The sequence below is a fragment of the Festucalex cinctus genome, chromosome 18 (genome assembly GCF_051991245.1).
Source record: "Festucalex cinctus isolate MCC-2025b chromosome 18, RoL_Fcin_1.0, whole genome shotgun sequence".
NCBI lineage: Eukaryota > Metazoa > Chordata > Actinopteri > Syngnathiformes > Syngnathidae > Festucalex > Festucalex cinctus.
The window spans coordinates 7,498,146-7,518,283 of NC_135428.1; the positions used below are offsets into that span (position 1 = coordinate 7,498,146).

Consider the following 20,138-nt stretch of genomic DNA (forward strand, 5'->3'; position numbering starts at 1 on the left):
TGAATAACTAAAACTAAATTCAAATTTTTTGTCAAAATTTGCACTGGCTGTTTGCTTGGATTTTTGACGTCTATAGTCGTCATTGGCAGTGAATGAGTTAAACTAAAAGAGCAATTTTGTGTTTTATTTGGAGCGTTAAGACTATTGAAGAGTGACTGTGCTGTTTTTTTTGTCAAAATTAAAGGAAATATATTTGTTTCAAAATATCTTTTTAGTGATTTTTTTTATTTGTCAAAATGTACTACTGGTATCGGCAGTTGGTATCGGTGAGTACTGAGGGTCTGAGTATCGGTATCGGTCTGGAAAAAAAAGTGGTATCGAACATCCCTAGTCATGTGTTATGATGTCATAATATATTATGTAACTACAGCACACGGGTAGTTCGCAAATGATATGTTCACAATTTTTCTAAACCTTATAAATGAGGTTACATAAATGCTTTTGTTTGTTCTTGAATTGGATCTCGATGATGTGTCTGCTGAATGTTCTGTACTTCGTGTCCTTCCCTCCTCATCCTCACTTTCTTTGTTTCAGGTTCTGCTAACCGCGTAGAATGTAGGAGGAAGAAGCAGAAGCTTCCATTTTCTACAGCCTTGCAGGTCTCTAATGTCGGTGATCGGGGGGGGGGGGGGGGGGGGGGGGGGGTGTCGTTAAAATCTGTTTATGATGTTGCTCTGAGCCTCTCGTGCGTGTGAACCTGAGCTGAGGCGACGTTTACAGGGAAGAAATGGGAGACAAGAGAAGGAATTACATCCTTCTGTATAGATAAGAGGAGGAGTGAAAAGTGTTCAAGGAGGTTTCACACTGAGATGGTAGGTGAGGTGAGAGGATTGAAGTGTGATGGCGTGCCATCTTGAACAATAAGTGACAAAAAAAAAAAAAAACAGTGCTACTTTTTGTGTATTATGTAAATTTACAGCATTGTATTCCCTTGTAACGTATGATGCTTAGCTAACAGACTTTTGCATAAATTTTGACTGTAGTGTAGAAAAAAAAAACATGATAATGTGTCAACAGTAATCCAACGCAAAGTAAGGTATTGAAAACAAGAAAACATTTTTTTTTTAAAGCCACAGTAATGCTCAAAGTTGAAAGGAGAAACAGCAGGGGTTGAGAAAAGAAGGAGACAGACGGTACTTGTCCTACCTTGTCAGGGTCGGTTAAAGAGGACACAGCTGCTGTCCCAAAATGACCGCATTACAAATGATGGGGTCAAAGACGACCAGTTCTATTATTATACAACCAGAAGGACTCCATGTCAGGCTACGATAAATAATGAAGTGATGGATTTACACTGACCCGGCACAAACTAGTTTTTTGGAATGAAAAGATTTGACCTATAAACAACTTCAATGAGTGACAGCATTATAAGCATAAACAATATAAATAAAAATTCCATTCACTCACTCGTCTTCTCACTGCTGTATATTTCAATTCTGCATACATTGCCGCAAGCCCACAAGAGAATCAGAACATTCACATTCAGGCAAGGAGAGGTAAGGGAGGTAAGAGAGTTATAGCCGTCAAGTAAATAAATTCTATAACCGTTTCTGATACTTTGTAATTCAGTGACTTCCACAATGGTAATTCTCAGGTTGCACGGTGCATGGGCATGTAAAGTGCATATTTATGAGCAAAGTTTCAGCAGGTAAAATTGAATTCAACTTTTTACTGACACGTATAAAATAAAAACTTTTGGGTCATTTAAAAAAAAAATGGTATTCATTGAATCCATTTAAATTCAAATATGCATAACACAGATTCAAAGGGACCAGCTCTACAAAGTCGGAATGGGTCAGTGTACTTTTCGGCCATTTGTTTTTCCTTCTGAAGCAAGGACACGGAAAACGGGAAACAAACCGATTTCCGTTTTGATGTATATGAACAAATAACGGGAAATGAGTCGTCTCCCGTTTTTGTTGAATTAAAAATGAAAATGAAAAACGGGAAACGGGCCCTTATCCGGGCCCAAATTAAATTAATAAACCAAAAAGCAACTCAATTTTGGGGGTTGGCTTTGTGGGTTAGTAATTTGACCCAACTTTTGGGTTCATTAACTCATTTGCTCCCAATAACGTGTATATGTTTTTTTTAATGTTCTAAGTGTCCCAAAGACGTATTTATACGTTTTGTTGTTTGTTTGTTTTTTATGCTAGAGCATACAGAAGGCTTTGATTCAGCCTCGCAACTGCAAAGAACGGTTGCAGAAGTGGTAGTTATTACACAAACGGCCAACAGGTGGCAACAGAGCAAAGGAGATCAACCAGGGCCATGTCGGAAAAAAGCTCAATTACTTACAATCTTAAATAGATTTGTGAAAACTGATGAAACTTAGCTCTCTTCTAATGCTAATTGCTGAAAAACGGAAACAGATAGAAACACTTTTTTTTCCTGATGAAAGAAGAGACTTTAATCTTTCTTTTGATAGGTTCCATGCTTTTATAACAATAAAACAATATTCTGTGGGCCTTGCAAAATCAGTCAAAATCCAGTAAAACAGCCGGGAGCGAACGGGATTGCTTCTGTGAAAATGGTGGCGAGTGAATGAGTTAAATACCCCAATTGAATTGGGTCAAAAATAAGACAACCCAACTTTTTCAGGTATTTCACCCAAAAAGTTGGATCAAATTAATTCAATGACCAACCCAATATTTTGGGGTTGTTCATGGGTTATTCATTTTTGGGGTTAAGTGAATAAGCCAATTGAATTGGGGCAAAAATGATTCCAATCAAACTTTTTGACCTATTTACCCCATAAGGTTACGTCAGATTAAATTAATAACCGAAGCAACCCAATTTGGGAGGGGTTGTTTATTTGATCAGTCCCTATTTTTGACCCAACTGTTTCTAGGATGTACACTCTTAAAATTACTGGGACAAAACAACCTAATTTGGGTAAAAAATAAAAAATAAAAAAAAAATATATGACCTGTGAACTTGGCACATTTTGACTCATCTTTATGTATATACAACCCACATTTTTGTATAAAACAATACAAAATTGGGTCAAATTGACCCAAGTTCGTGGTTCCATCCAATTTTTGACCCAACTGTTTTTAGGTGTACACTCTTAAAAATTACTGGGACAAAAACAACCCAATTTGGGTAAAAAAAAAAAAATAGATGACCTGTGAATTTGGCACATTTTGACTCATCTTTATGTATATACAACCCACATTTTTGTATAAAACAACCCAAAATTGGGTCAAATTGACCCAGGTTAGTGGTTCGATCCAATTTGTGACCCAACTGTTTTTAAAGTGAAGAAGGGAACACAACATCAACAGTCCGATTTAGTCTCTCACTAGTGATCGAGCCGTCACGTGATCACGGATACAAGCACTCCTGAGCATCCCTTGATGAACCCAATGCTCAGATGGCTCCAAATTTATCACTGCCGGATTATCCAAGCAACACAACCAGACGAAGCTCAAAAAGCTGAAAACGTGACGGAAGAAAAATCTACAGCAGTGCCACAGAGACGAGCCCCGTGGCTATCAGAAGCTTGCAGGGGAGCGCAAAGTACACTTTATTATTTCACTGCAGCAAAGTGAAAAGCCTGCTCGCACGCCACCTACGCCGACTTTCCATGCACAGCAATAAAATTACCCAAGGACCACTACAACAGGAGGCAGAGGAATGAGGATGTTAAGTGCTGTTAGGCTCTACAGAAGACACTTGAAAAAGGAACATGCATGGTAAATGATTGTTCGAATTCATATTTGTGAAGAATCTGCATGTGAAACAGCTTAGTGTGTATTCAATGAATACATTAGGAGTACTCTGAGGGGACAAACAATGTATCACTTGCAAACTTCAATAATGTAATTTAGCTTTATTGGCTAAATGGAAGACCCTAAGGACCAACATGTAATGTGATTTCTATAAAAACAAGAATAACAAATTTGAGAGTGATGCAGTATTAGCATCTAAAATCATGGGGAGTTTTTGCATTTATATTGCTGTCATATATGGAATCAGGGTCCAATCAGATGGTTTGGCGTTGCAGCTTCTGACACCGTATCGATTCAAGACAATCTTGTACTATCAAAATAAATCAAAACTGAAAGGGGGTTATTGATAAGGGTTAATGCCTCACTCTCACAGAGGTTTGGGTTTGAGTCCCGGCGCCATCGCTCTCTCTAGGGATGCAACCATATCCAAACATGATACGATATTATCACGATATGAACCTCATGACCTTATCTTATCTTTTAAAACAGTGGGAAAAAAAAAAAAAGTTTTTTGCAACATGGCTCTGTTTGAGCTCTTATACTCTGCTGCCACCTGCTGGCTGTTTTTGTAATAACTAACATTGCTTCAAGCATTTTCTTCAGTTCAGAGGCTGCATCAAAGCCTTCTGTATGCTCTACCATAAAAAACAAAATTAAACAAAAAACAAACAAAAAAAAACGTATAAATACGTCTTTGGGAGCAAATGAGTTAATATGCCGTCCTTTACCTCTCAAAAAAATGTGAACACATACGTCTTGAACTAAACTACTTTAATAACACTTTTTAACCATCCACTCATTAAAACCGCATGGAAAACTTACGCAAATGTTTTCAAATTGAATCCGTGAGTCACTAATCTGCTGGCGTCTTTTCATTCTCGTGTCCTTGAATAATCTCAGGTAGCGGGGAGACTGGAGGAACAAAAGCCGGCCTTGCTGGGGCCGGCGTGGTGTTGCTACAATGTTGCCGCAGCGTCAACTGTAGTGCGACTTGTCACAAGTCATCACTGTTGCTCTGCTGCAGCGCTGACATGCGAGCACATTCTGATGCACGGGATGAGAGATGAACACATCCAGCGGCTTGGCTCCAAACCCATTTGGGCCACAGCAAAACGCATTTTGCAGCATTATGTCTGGGCCACACGTTGCGAATGTGCTGACTTAGGTAGCAAATAAAATACAGCACTTTTTTTATGTTGCTTTTTTCACTTGAATGGAACTGTGTCATCAGTCAAGTGACACTCCAAAGCTTCTACGATGGTTAAGTCCATTTATTGAACAGGCAGCATGGCCTTTATTTAGAGAGAGCCCGAGGCGTTTTAAGCTGCGTGATGACCCGAGAGAGTTGCCCGATCACAACACACCATCACACTGCATCTCTATGCACACGAGTGAACGTATCCTTTTGAAAATGGGATGACCTGCAAATCTTCCCTCTGTAATGGGGCAGGTTATCAAAGTTGACAGGATTTTAAGTTGGGTAGCTGAGATATTTTTCACCAGGCATTATTTTTGGGCAAGTCTTACCCCTCTCTTCAAGGGAACACAGACCCAGCCGATCCGAATATTTTTAACTCATTCACTCCCAGCCATTTTCACAGAAACAGTCCCGTTGGCTCCCGGCTGTTATACTGGATTTTGACTGATTTTGCAAGGCCCACAGAATATTGTGTTCTATTGCTATAAAAGCATGGAACCTATCAAAAGAAAGCTTAAAGTCTCTTCTTTCATCAGGAAAAAAACAAGTATGTTTCTATCCATTTCCATTTTGCAGCAATTAGCATTAGAAGAAAGCTAAGTTTCATCAGTTTTCACAAATCCATTCAAAATTGTAAGTAATTGAGCATTTTTTCTAGATGGCCCTGGTTGAGCTCCTTTGCTCTGCTGCCACCTGCTGGCCGTTTGTGTAATAACTACCATTTCTGCAACCGTTCTTTGCAGTTGAGAGGCTGCATCAAAGCCTTCTGTATGCTCTAGCATAAAAAAAAACAAAAAAAAACAACTTATAAATACGTCTTTGGGACACTTAGAGCATTAAAAAAAAACGCATTTGTACGTTATTGGGAGTCAATGAGTTAAGTAAACGTGAAATTGGGCTTAACCATTAATTGAATTCAAATTGACACAGTTTGACACCATTTTGACCATTGACACCAAATCAAGGTTTATTTTAGTAAACGAAAAAAACTAAAACTAACTACAATTTCGTTAACGGAATAAAAGAAAAAGAAAAATGCTTTTTTTTAAAAAATGAAAACTACCTGAAACGACATTTTATGTTTACAAAACTAAAACTAACTATAATTATAGCGAAAATGTCCGTTTTAGGCTTTGGTAATTTAATACATGAACATTTGGGGATGATTTCAAATGTTTTTTTAAGTATATTTATTTCGATATTAACCGGAATAAAGACGTTTAAAAGTGTGTCACACAGAAGTGACATAATATAGCAGCAGCTGATAGAAAAACACCTTCACTAAGTACGAAATGTGTTACTTTTTTTCCATGTTACCTTGTTGTTTATTAAATATTGTGCACAAGTAATACATATAGAAAAAAAAAGGAAACTAGTACTAAAACTAAACATTTTTAAAAAACTAAAACTAATAAAAACTAACAGAACCACAACGAAACTGAATTAAAACAAAATTTAAAAAACAAAACACAAAACTAACTAAAATGAAAATTCCCAAACTATAATAACCCTGCACCAAATTGACACCACATGTTTTATGTTTCATGAAACATAAAAAAAATGCACAACACGTTTCGTCTATTTATAAAAAAAAAAAAAAAAAAAGGGGGGGGGGGGGTTATTATTGAATGCATTAGAATCCTTTTCAGCACTAAATACCAGCAAATAAATAAATCTCCCACATGCACTTGTATGTATATAACCGTATGGCCAAAGATTGTGATTCTTCCGTCTTGGACAGCTTCATTATGTCCAGCAATTTATCCTATTTTGGTGCTAAATGTCCAACGCACAAGTTCTCTAGGATCTGCCCAATCAGGTATCAGTGACCGGTTCCTATTTCCTGTTCTATATGCATTTCTTTTATGCGTGGTAATTTTTATTTTATTTTTATAAACGATGCACGCAACATCACAGTGACACTGCTGTGTCTGTGACCATAGTGGGAATTGATTTTTCCACAAACTGGAATCGGGCACACACAAACACGTTTGATCAATAATGCCTATAACACGCACACATTCGCCATGAGGGATTTGTATCGTCGTTATCAAGTGACCCAGCTAGAGGACGGCGTCGGGCTTTAGTCCATTCGAAATCAAAGCACAGTCACCCTTCTCTTTGACACTGCTGATCACAGTCATTTCACGACAAATACAAAAGAGCAAGTTGAGCAGATGACACACACGATCCGAAGAAAATAAGCCGATTCGACTTCTCAGTCATTTTGGCACGTTATTATGAAAACCAGCGACGTGAGCCGTGGCACAGCTCAGGAATGACTAACCTATCACTCTGGGCAGAATAGAAATGTGTCAAAATAATCAGCACTTTCACTTGCTGCGTAAACACCCGGCAGGCGAGCAGGACATTATGCAACCCGGATGACTAAAATAAGAAATAGATTTGGTTTGGTGCATTTGTCAAACTGTTTGACTGGTGTGGATGATTAAGTTCTCAGTTCATAAATTGGAAAATTGTCTACGTTTAGCTTGCATTTGCTTCTCGCAACGATTAAGCATCCTGATTATGTTGTCATTATTTGAATCAATAGACAGACGGGAAAACATCCCAACAAATAGATATGTGGTAAACGTGCAAAGATCACCAACACACTACTTTCTTTAACTCGCTATGGTTAACTATAAAAGTACTATTGCATTATAAGTTATCCCACCCGGACCAAAAGCATTTTTTCCTACGAATGCCATACGGCGCTCAGATTAAGGTATTTAACACATTCATTGCCAGACCTGTAAAAAATGCATCATTTGACATCGTTTTTTCCGTCAGTTAAACATGGTAAAAATCAATGAAGCAATTAATTTTTGATTTAATGTACAGCAGGGGTGTCCAAACTTTTTCCTCTGAGGGCCACATAGAGAAAAATAGAAAGCAGCAAGGGCCACTTTGATTTTTTTTTTTACACATTCATTGCCAGACCAGCAAAAAAAAAAAAAAATGCATCATTTGACGTCTTTTTCCGTCAATGGCAGTGAATGAGTTAACAGTGCTTTCACTTGAAAAACAGCTGGGTCAAAAATAGCCCAGATTGGGTCAAGAATGGACCGACCCAACTATTTGAATTATTTAACACAAAAAGTTGGATCAAACTAACTGACAAAACAACCCAAAGATTGGTTATTATATGAATGGGTTATGAATTTCATCAAAAGTTATTAACCCACAAATCAACCCAGTTTGTTGGGGTTGCTTTGTGGGTTCTTCATTTCAATTGAATTGGATCAAAAATGAGATGACCCACATTTTTGAGTTGGGTCAAATGAAATTAATAACCCACAAAATGACCCAATTTTCTAAAGGTTGAGTGTGCGTCATTCATTTCACACAACTTTTTGGGTTAATTGAATAACCCAATTGAATTGTGTCAAAAATGATTCAAAACAAATTTTTGAGCCCCAATTTAGCCTCAAAGATCAGGTTAAATTAAATTAATAACCCATAAAGCAACCCATTTTAGCTGGGTTGTTTGTGGGTTATTTATTTGACCCAACATTTTGGGTTAATTGAATAACCCCAAAATGTTGTTGACCCAATTTAGAGGTTATTTTTGATCCAACTGCTTTTAGAGTGCAGAATATATTATATGACATAGATAGTCATCTGTGTGTGTAGATGTAAGCAAAACACAATTTATACATTCATGTGTATAATAGCAGCGACTGCCAAAGTGCCCTTGCGCTAAACTCTGACCTCCCTTCAGCTGCAGTGGTGATAAAATCAGGAGCTGACAGTGCCAGCCTGTAGTTTTTACCATGTCCAGACAACATTATGTCACAAGTCTTGATCAATCTCAATGCAAAGTCACAGCGTACAAAGCACAACATACTGTATTTGCTTCTTTGCCTCCATCCACTTTCTATACTGTTAACCACATTATGTTAAATAGTGAATAATAGTTAAGATCTGTGAAGGAAACTTACAAGCTCTTTTCAACCAAATCGATTACTAAGTGGCATCAGATTGTGCTACCTGATGTTGTAGCATCTTTTAACAAGTGCATTTAACTCTTTCACTGCCAGCCTAATTAAAGTTTTTTTTTTTTAACGTTTATATCCGTCAATGGCACTGAATGAGATAATGTACTGGGGCTTTGTGATGTACACGCTGGGCGTTTTTAGTACCGTGTGAGTCGTTTAAAGCAAATGCATCTTGTCACCAGGCAACTGAGTGTCAGAAGATGCAAGGGCAGAAAATTTCATTTTGTATTTTAAGGAAGCTGAGAGGGGGGGGGGGGGGGGATGCATGTCTGAGTTTATATGCAAATATATGGCATATTAGTGTCTAATTAGCAATGAAGGAGAGTGGCTAGCATAATTTTATGCGCAGCCAAGACAATGTGACATCCCTTTAAACTCATACCTGACATCACACAGCGAAAACACTTAAAACTTAACTTTTTCACTGCCAGCCCAGCTCAAATCGATCTTTGACGTCTTTAGCCGTCAATGGCAGTGAACGAGTTCATACTTGCAAAAAACATCCTAAAACCAAAGCCCGCTTTTACCATCCGTGCACGACTACTCACAGGCGTGTGTGACGGAGAAGCTGTTGGAGGACTCCAGGTTGTCGACATTATAGTTGAGGTGGAAAGGTTTCTCCGTTGCGTTCTGGTTAGTGTTGTACAGCTGCACTGCAAACCTGAAGGCGCTGTGCTCCTGGACTGTGGAGCGCATGAACAGTCCACCTATAAGTACGGAACAAGTTACATGAAGCACTCCCAACATATGCACTGTTAAGTGCCTGTTATAAAAATTGAATACACCCTTCACATTTCTGCAGATATTTAATATATTTTCTAGTGATAGACCGATATGTTTTTTTCAAGGCCGATACCGATTATTTGTAGTCAAGTCGGCCGATAACCGATATTTCAAGCCGATATTCATTTGCAGTAAAATGGGGGAGGGAATTCTTTTAAACTATATATAATTTCTCACTCAGTAACAAATTCATGTGAATGTAGCTCATTTGGGGGGTTTTTTAGGGTTCGTAAAAACGTTTCAAAAAGATTTTCGCAGTGAAAAATTGTGTGAATATGTTCCAAATGTGTTTACGACAAATAAAAACTGACTGCGAACATCTTACAAATCCTGATGAAAACCCCAAATTCGCTACGTTCGCAAGTATTCCCTGCTCAGTGAGCTTTATCGGCCTTTAGATTCAAAACACGGCCGATGCCGATATTTGTCAAAATGCCAAATATCGGCACCGATTATCGGCCCGGCCGATTATCGGTCTATCCCTAATATTTTCATGGGACAACGCTGAAGAAATGACACTTTGAAACAAAAAATATTTATAAAAATATTTATTTTTGTATTGTTTCTATTGTTATTGTTTGTAAGAGCAAGTGTAAATTTATTGTTCCCTCAAAATAACCCGACAGCCAGGAATAGTTAAATTCCTGGCAACGAAATTGAGTACACCCCTAAGTGAAAATGTCCAACGTCTGACTATTTTTTTTTGTGCCAACATTATTTTCCAGCAATTGCCTTAACTCTCTTGGGTATTGAGTGTTTGTAGCTTTATTGGCTCCAAAATGGTGCATTTTTCATTTTATTTTTTTTAGAACAGTATGTACTATTTGCAAATGAATGCATTATTTTAGACTTTAATGTGGGAATCCGTCGGCAAAACAACTATAAAAATGTATTGACATGTTGCAGAGCTGCCCTTGAGCAAGGTGCCAACTTCCAAATGAATCTTGGAATTCTGTGCGACAGTTAATGTCTTTCTCTGGCATTTTTTTGTTGTGCGCCAGAATTCGCCTGCCTGCAGTTTCTGAGATAACCGTCACTTCAAAGCACGCGCCCACACTTTCAACTGAACTTGGTTACGGATTGCGCATACCTAATCAATACAATTCGATGCACATGTGTGTCCTATATTTCGGCTGTGGTCAAAAGACGGCGACTTACCGATGTTGATTTGGTTCGGAAATCCAGCCATCGAGTCTCCGCACAGACACAACAAAAGTGTCGCCACTATGCCCGGCCACATGTTTCTATCCGAGAAGTGAGACGAACTCCTGGTGATGGCGGAGCACAGCGCAGCATGTACGCGAGCCGGCTCTGGGGGGAGAAAAAAATAAAAAAATAAAATCCACAAGATGCGCGTGATGGGGCTGCTGTGCGCACACGCCCACGAAGAATGTGCGCCCGCGTCAATGCGTCCTGCGAACCTCGTAAACCCAAAGACGGCGTAATTGTTTAGGTGGAAGAGGAGGAAAGAAAAAGACACGACGAGCTCCTGTTTTGTGGACGAGGAGCGCACAAATGGACTACTGAGAGGGACACAGGGAGAGAGAGAAAACAGAGGAGGCTCAAACTTGTGTCTGTCGACGCTGAAATTTCAAGCTCAGCCTCATGTCGCTGCAGTGTGCATGTGCGTGTATGTGTGTGATTCAGCTGACTTTGAATGTCTTCCAATCCAGTGATTCTTTATTGAGCTAATTCAAATATTTTACATACCAAAAATACAATACGAATTGGTCTATCAGACTTTTTGTCGTTCTATTGTACTGAAACTCCATTTGACATGACTGAAATTTTAGCACAGAATTAGCAAATAAATGAAATTTATTTAGCCATAATAGCATTGAAAAGCGAAGCACAGTACAAACAACAACAACAGAAAATAAACAAATACCATAAAAACAAATTTAGGTGACAGCACTAGAAAAATTAACGTGTGAACTCCCCCCCCCAGAGTATGTAATCCAGGGACATGACTTAATTGCCGATTTGAATGATATTTTTTTGAAAGAAAATAAACAAAGTATTAGTATATATTAGCATAGCATATAGGGATGTGACGATAATGGCAATATCGTGATATTGTGATATTAAAACTGCCACAATATCGTCATCGTCATGTTCACGATATTTAAAAGCTACACATCTGTTAAGTCAGGTTGATTTCCATTTGTGCAGTTTTAGCACTCTCTGGTGGCTAGTTTTTTTTTGTGCAGTTTAATTTTAATTAGGGATGTTTTGGCCCTTCTATGTTTAAAATCACTAACTGTCAGATGAAGGGAATCGTAATATGGTAGCGAAGCGAGTCAATATGTGGAGGAACTCAATGTGTGCTTGCATTAGGTGAGTAAGTACCTCAATATTAATTGAAGCTGTTATGTACAAAAGCACAATATTTTTTTTACCATATTGTGACCTTTTTTAAATATCGCCAACCTCCCTACAATATTGTGATAATTATCGGATTGTGAGATTCATATCGTGATATTTGGATATCGTTACATCCCTATAGTATAGTATAGAAAAGTATAGTATAGTATAGTATAGTATAGTATAAATGCAAATATGTTAAGATATATATTTCTAAAGTACATAAATTGATATATTTCATGGTAATGTCTCATTTTAGGAAATTATGCTATATTTCCGCTGTTCGAGGTGGATTAAACAAATCTTTATATTTGTATTTATTATATATGCAGTGAAATCAATGTGTGACACTTTACCTATAGCAAAATAATAAAAGGTTAATTTTATTGTGCAATTATACATTTTATTTTCTGAAGACCCAAAAAGGCTCACCGTTAGGCTAATTTACATAATATCTACCCCCACATCGAGTTTTTTCGTCCAAGACTGCAGTTGGGTCAGGCTAAGATATCAGAATCTGAATGAAGCTGCGAATGGACCACACTGTCAGAAACACTTTGGTGTCAAAGCCGAAAGATAAGCAGAGCTGCCATTGGTTTTGCTGGACGGATACATTAGCAATGAGAAAAGTGGCTTTTACGCCATTCCTAAATAATGCATTTTCATTATAGGAATGTAAATTCCATTCATCTGCGCTGTAATGGATGTGATTTCATTTTACACACGAGGTTAATGGTTAAGGATAAACACCCTTGTTATATAATTCAGAGTGCTCTATTCACTTATTGCTTATACCCACTGTGCTGGATATTCCATTAGATTAAAAGAGTAATGCAATATCAATTGCACACAGTGTGATTTGTTGGAAAAGGCAGTGCGCGTGTGTGCGTGCGCGCGCAAATGACTGCAGACGTCTTGGGCAAAACACTAACACAGCAAAACAGGCTGGAGTCTGTAATCAAAATAATTTCACTGTTTGAAGCGCAATTGGAAAATGTCCACGAGGGTGCAGCTAGTGGAAAAAAAAATACAAGCTAAAGCATAAATATTTATTAAACTTAACACGCATTTGTGAATCATTACTTTCAATGACGTGCACCTGTGTTTTAAGAAAATTGATCTCGAGCAGGATTCAAGTTTGTTTAAATGTTTCACAAGTTACTTTGCATGGAATTTGGTCTTTGTGAAGAGTAGTGATACAGCGATATTTTTATAACCAATATTTCCAGCCAATATTCCTTTGCAATAAAAGAGAAAATATTAGCATCATTTTTTTTTTTAAATTAACTGTTGAAATGCTTACATTTTCTGCATGTTTTTTTCTTTTAATTTTAAATATACAGTAAATAATAGACTGCTTTGTTTAATAAATTTAATCGTGTAAAATTGGTATAAATAAATAAATAAATAAATAAAAATAAACATTTAAACTGTTTAAAAATATTATTTTTTTTAAATGGATCCTCCTGGGTCATCACCATGTGTTTAAAAAACTAAGCAAGTAAAAGTCTACTTAAAGTTTTCTGCTGTAGATAAAGTTTTCAAAAAAATTCAACACAATTTCTTAAAATTTTTAATTTAGAAGAACAAAAAGTGTAGATAAGCTCCCACTGTCAGCATAATCTTTTATAAGGTAAAGTGGAAATTTAAATTAAAAAATAAATACATAAGAAAAGTTCCCTGTATGTCACTGAGCAACAAATGCATGTGTATGTAGCTAATTTTGGGTTATGGTCAGAGTTTGTATAAGGTTTGAAAAGATCTTCGCAGACAGTGAAAAATTGTGTGAACATGTCAAAATGTCTTTGCAACAAGTAAAAACTGTGAATATCTTCAAATCCTGATGAAAACCCCAAATTTGCCACATTCACTGCTCAGCTTCGTCGGCCTTCATATTCGTAAAAAGGTCGATTTTATTTGTGAAAATGCCAAATATCGGCACCGATTATCGGTCCATAACTACTCAAGAGTTGGCCATATGGTGGGTGCAATTAATAGCATGGGGGTGTTGCTGGTGGCATTGTTGCAAGCAGCTCATGAACACATTATATTGATTAAAAAAAAACATAACATAAAAACAGTGTGCTTTGTCGTCTTTTTTTTCCTTCCACATTATTTAAATAGGACAAACGCGTCACAGAGCAACATGAACCGAGGCATAGATTTATTTCTGTTAACCACTTGTCAATAGGGATGTCACGATAACGGCAATACCGTGATATTAAAACTGCCACAATATCGTCGTCGTCATGTTCACAATATTTACAAGGAACACATCTGTTCAAAAAGTGAGGTTGATTTCCATTTGTGCAGTTCTAGCACCCTCCAGTGGCTAGTTTATTAGCGCAATTTAATTTTCATTAGGGATGTTTTGGCCTTCCATGTTTAAAATCTATGCTAATTGTCAGATGAAGGGGAACCTAATTTGCTTGTGAAGCAATAAATGTGTGCTTGCATTAGCAAATAAGTGCCTCAATATTTTTGTTAGAGATTGTAGGTGGCTTTTATGCATTGCTGTTATGTACAAAAGCACAATATTGTGCCTTTTTATTTATTTTTTTTAGTATGAGCTCTTTTTTTTTTTGCAATATTGTGATCTTTTTTAAATATCACCAACAATATTGTGATAACTATCGTATTGTGACCATATCGTATCGTGATGTTTGGATATCGTTACATCCCTACTTGTCAATAGCCATTTATCATAGCCTGTGAACTTAACCCTATTTTATATATAACGATTGCTTCTTATAATTCACCGAATTACACAAGTTGTGAGCCCGAGGGACTGGAGTGGCCTAAATACACGCAGATCCAGTGTTACATGTTAGCACACTTAATAGAGGGAATATCGTCGGCCATAATCACGTCAACAAAATGACATCTATTCAAATTGACACCTACATAAAAAAAATCAGTTATATGGAAATTATGTACAATCCAGTTAATGAAAGTATCTCATTAGTGTTTTATTCCGGCCAAGTTCCCATTTCATTATTGCGAGTTGAAACCTATGAAATTGCCCGCTGAACTTTGCAGCTGTGCGTCCGCATTTCAAATTTAAAGATGACACCGGAGCCAAAAGCCTGCCGGGAAGCGGCGCGTTGCCGCTTTGACGCGCTCGCTCCTTCATTTTGCACGGGGCGGCTAACATAAACGCAGCTTGGCACTTGGTAATTAAAGATGAGAAATCCTGTTGTAAACGGCGTCCAAAAAAACAAACAGCACATCGCACATCTTTTTGCCATTATCGATTTCAAGTCAGCTCTTGGAAAAAAAGAGAAAAAAAAGAAAGAAAAAAATTAAAGTCCTATAAAATGGGATTGGAGGGTGTAGTACCGGAGGCTCAGCAGACCGCTATGAAGCTCACTTTGCTGTTAGTTTGCAACCTGCATGGAGCCAATAAAAAGAATGGGCAACCTGAGGGAATGCTGATTAACAAGTATTAATAAATGAAGAACCGTGTTAAAATTAATGGTCGGGGTAATGGATAGCGCCACAGCGGTGTAACAAAAGGGAGGTTTGATAACGGAATGGGAAGTAATGCCTGTGACAATCCTGAGATTAAACGATGTGATACTTCGTGGTCTGAAGCTCACCAGAAAGGTCAGCAGATTGAAAGAAAGAAAAAGTTGAAAGCTATTTAAAAAAAAAAAAAAAACAACTAATGTGACATCTTTCCTCCTGTAGTTATGGCTCGCAATAAAACCTTCGATACGCCTCGTCTAAAATTACTGTCTCTTATTTTATTGCTTTTCAATTAACTTGACTATTCACATTTTATTTAACGGCTTCCTTTAATATGAGTAGCTCATCTTAGCCTCATATGCACTTTTCAAAAGCATTGTTGACCAAAAGCAACTTTTAGTTTGAGAGGCAGAAAGACATTTCTTTGGACTAGGTAAGAAGTTGAGATGAAGTTTGGACATGACAGCTGTTGGAACGAATCGCTTCATCTTGGTGTGAGAAGATAGAAGATGGACTGATAGAAGCGAGAATCAGTTTTCGCTCAACTGAATATAGTGCAAACGTACTTGAGGAGTGACAGAATTTATGATTTGGACTTGGGTTTGAAATAAAACAGAAGTGAAGACTTCAGTTTGAATTTAGGAGGTTTCACAACAATATGGCATTTATGCAGATTACCGCCATTTTTCGGGACCTTAAAAGCATTTGGACAACGTGACTCAAGTCTAAATATAACCGTAATTGTTCATACCCAATACTGGCGGAAGTTTGAAGCCTGTGAACATCTGTCCTTTCATAAAGACTTTTATGTCTATACATATGCGTGACTAAACATATTAAACAATCTCATCGATCAACATTTATTCCATTAGCAGATTAATTGTCCATTTGCGAAATCCGTAAAAGTGCACACCAATCACCAATCCCCGCCCCCAAGTAGAATGAGCACATTTGCACTTTCTGGAAGCACCATTTGGCAAATACCTGCCGTGATCACGGTTTTTATGGGCCTAATCAAGTGTCTCAAGTGTGACACCTGGCAGTAAAAGCATTTACAGACTGATGTGCTCACCAAGTGACGCATCTTAATGAAAGCCAATGAAGTGCGTAAACCTTCATTAAACATTGAATCCACGGGAATTAACTTGGCTAAATGATCAGATATGGCAGTATTGTTGGTTATTGATATGGAGGATATGTTTTAATACAATCACACCGTCCAACAGCCTATTTTCCAGCTATCTCTTAAGGGTGCATTATAGTACTTCAGAACAACACTAGGTAATCACTTTTCATGCCAGTATTTGCTTTCAAAGGTTTCATAAGCACCACAAGAATTAATAAACAATAGCACAAGTCTACTTGTCCTTTACTGATTCATAAATTAAACATAAGCATCCAAAATGGATGACTCATGATGAGGGATGAGTCAAGATGACCTTTGAGAGATAATCTTTGAGGAGGAATAGCACTTACTGTGGATTTTTATATCAACTGCTCCTCCCAGGCAGACAACTGCTCCTAAAGGAAGAGACAAGATCAGCAGTTCAGTCATCGTTATCAGACTCAGAATCAGATTGTTGATGTTTAATACTGCATGTTTCTGTAGGTTACAGATTTGTTTTCACTGCCTCGCTTTGCGCTATTCTTTTAATATCGGTTACTTCCTCACTTATGTGTCACCTTTCATCTCTTCCTCACTTCCAGTTCTCTAAATTAAGGCTTGTGTCAAAATTATTTTTATTTTAAACGTATTCGCCATGTGCAACTGTAAAAAGTACAATTTCCATAGTAAAAAAAAAACAACAACAACAGTATAAACGCTAAATCCAATAAGTAGCTTGTCAACTTGATTTCTTAATCAATTATAAATAAAATGTGTAACGTACCGACGGCAGTCGGTGAAGAAGTGGATCCCAGAAAATGTAGGCCCAGACAGGAAAATACAATTTAGATGAGGTTTATTCAGAAACCCACCAAACGCAAAACGCTGGCTCAGATGCCAAAAGAAAAAACAACAAAGCACGAGTACAATACTCTGAAAAGTTACTAACAAAAAACAATTGCAAAAGGCAAGGAGAAACAGGGGTTAACAAAAGATACTTACAACGCAAACTGGATCTATCTATTCACAATACACATACTACAATCTAACTATATACAAAACAGAAAGCGCCGTGGCAGATACACGTGAAAAATTAACAACTTATCAAATCAATACAAGACTATACTAGAACGCGAGACAAAAATTTAGGAACAAAAAGTCTAGAGAACGTTTTGAGCAATGACTGCGTGCAAGAAATAATCCGACAACGATCTGTCGTGCCGGGGGTCCTCTTAAAGACCTCTTGATTGCGGAATGCGCCTCAGGTGTGGCGCAGGTGGACACGCCCCCTTCACTTGCCCACTGGAAAAACACCAGACACACAGACTGAGAGCAGGATTATGACAAAATGAAAGTCAAACAATGCGGTAATTGTGTAAACAATATGTTGGGAATCAAATGTGCAGCAGTACAAAGTAATCTTGATGAAAAAATGTTGTGTAAGCATCACCTTGTTACAAAGTGAATCTCCCAAAAGAGTTAACACAGATATAGATTTTCATTATCAGCTGTCTGTATTCTTCACTATTTGTCGCTTTTTGTGCCAAATGTAAACAACATACACTTTACAGCAAGTAGGCCTACCACCTCAAAAAATACATGGCTCTCTCCAATGTTAACTCATTCACTGCCATTGACGGAAAAAGACGTCAAATTTTTGCTGGGCTGGCAGTGAATGTGTTAAAAACAAGGCAGAGGTTTTATTCCTAAAAGTTATATTATTGTACAGTTTGAGCATTAACGCTGGACGGAACTGCAGGAAAATAAAAACGGTATTTAAACAATTACGTAAGTAAAATGGTATTGCACATGAAATCTGAATAAATATTGTACCTGAATGAGCCATTTTAAAATATTAAATGCAAATGTATAGTTCTTAAAACTAAAATTTACTTAACCATTGTACACTACTGTACCGAATTTAAAAAAAAAAAAAATAAAAATAAAAAAAAAGAACCATTGTACAGTTATGCAATTTGAACATCTAATCCAGTGATTCTTTTACATAACACTGAAGGGAGTCAACTTAACCACTGTTGTTAGCACACTTTTAGAACTACAGCTTTTAGAGGACAGAGCAATAATTAGTGTAGATGACCTCAGGTTAACTTAACTGGGGGGGCTGCCATGGCCCACATTGCATGCGTGTATAAATAAAGAAATGTGGCTGCCTATCATCCACTACACTGCCATGGCTGCTCCCCTTGCCTTTAGCGTAGCCTGCAAAAATGCAGCGCAAACGAGTATACCATGCTACTCTTCTATGCACATTGCCGGTGGTTGAAACCCCTGATAGGATCCAAGCATCATCACGCCAAGCGCCAAAGTTTGTTTTGACAACTGACATGTAAAAAAAACTTTGGAAAGATGTCAAAGTGGGCAGAAGAAGTTGCGATGGACTTAACTGTAATAGACTGACCAGTCAAAAAAAAAAGGATATGGTAAACATATTGATGATATGGTCACATGAACAGCCGTAAGGTGAAAATACTCTTGAGTTTGTGTCATTGTTTCACACTTGAATGAGGACATGACACAGAACGAATTAAACAACAACAACAACAACAACAATAGGCTCCGGCACCCCTGCGACCCTTGTGAGGAGTAACGAAAATGGATGGATGGATGTTCAATTGTTAAAAATAAATAATAATCCAATAATAATAATAATTTTACACATATATAATTTGGGAGAAGAAGAAAATTGGGTATAAAAAGTACACTACCCAGACAACTGAACGTTCTCCGCTTTGTCAACACTACCCTCTAGTGGCTGGACAGTAAACTTACATGCATTTTACTGGATTCCCTCGGGAGGTCCCTTAACGCTTCTGCCAATTGCTATGCTGTAGACGCGGTTCTGTAAATGATAATTTGCTGTGATTCGGAGTTCATCAAATGAAGAAAAAAAAATGTCATACCTGCAAAGGGGGATTCATAATACAATCATCACAGACCATTTGCCATCTTTTGTTCTTTTTTTCTACATTAATTGCTTAACATAAAGACAACTTCTCATCTTGTGCATCCTGTTTCTATAAAACTCATCCAAAAGAAGTAACAGGTGAAATTCTCCTGATGTAAAGTAGGAATCTCTGCACATTATTTTTTATTTTTTTGCTCCATCGACAGTCTCACCTCGGGGCAAGAAGTTGAAGCTATTGCAAAATTTATCAGCACTCGAGACAAGAAAAATAGCTCAATTATCTGGCTCATCATGATGTTTATCAGCACCCCTCCAACAATGGCAATGTCATTTGAAACGGGCCACTGTGAGGGGAAACGACAAATAGAAAATATAGATTTTTTTTATTTTTTTATTATCAAATCATATCCACTAGGTCTTCCCCCATGAGTAATATTAAAAAAAGGTAGTCTATTCCAACCCCATGAATTCTCTGCATTGCCTTTAAGATCTGAGGAAAAAAAATGTGATATGAATACTTCCAGTAGAGTTCATCGCAAAAACAGTACAAATTATTACA

The 20,138-nt window shown here is 37.4% G+C and overlaps 1 protein-coding gene across 7 annotated transcripts in view; it reads right to left on the reverse strand.

Annotated features, from left to right (window-relative positions):
* The window catches only part of LOC144006192 (glutamate receptor 3), a 66,651-nt gene extending 55,319 nt beyond the window's left edge, over positions 1-11,332 (reverse strand). For 3 of the 7 annotated variants that reach the window (XR_013279757.1, XM_077504916.1, XM_077504914.1), the window contains exons 1-2: positions 10,875-11,332; positions 9,482-9,640 (exon numbers count right to left, since the gene is read on the reverse strand). Coding sequence is in view for 5 of the 7 variants with exons in the window: in XM_077504916.1 (XP_077361042.1) it covers positions 9,482-9,640; positions 10,875-10,956 (241 nt within the window). In the remaining 2 variants the exon portion in view is untranslated. The remainder of the gene's footprint in view (positions 1-9,481; positions 9,641-10,874) is intronic. The other 4 variants (XR_013279756.1, XM_077504912.1, XM_077504913.1 and 1 more) reach the window with 3 other exon arrangements.
* Between the last annotated feature and the right edge of the window lie 8,806 nt (positions 11,333-20,138).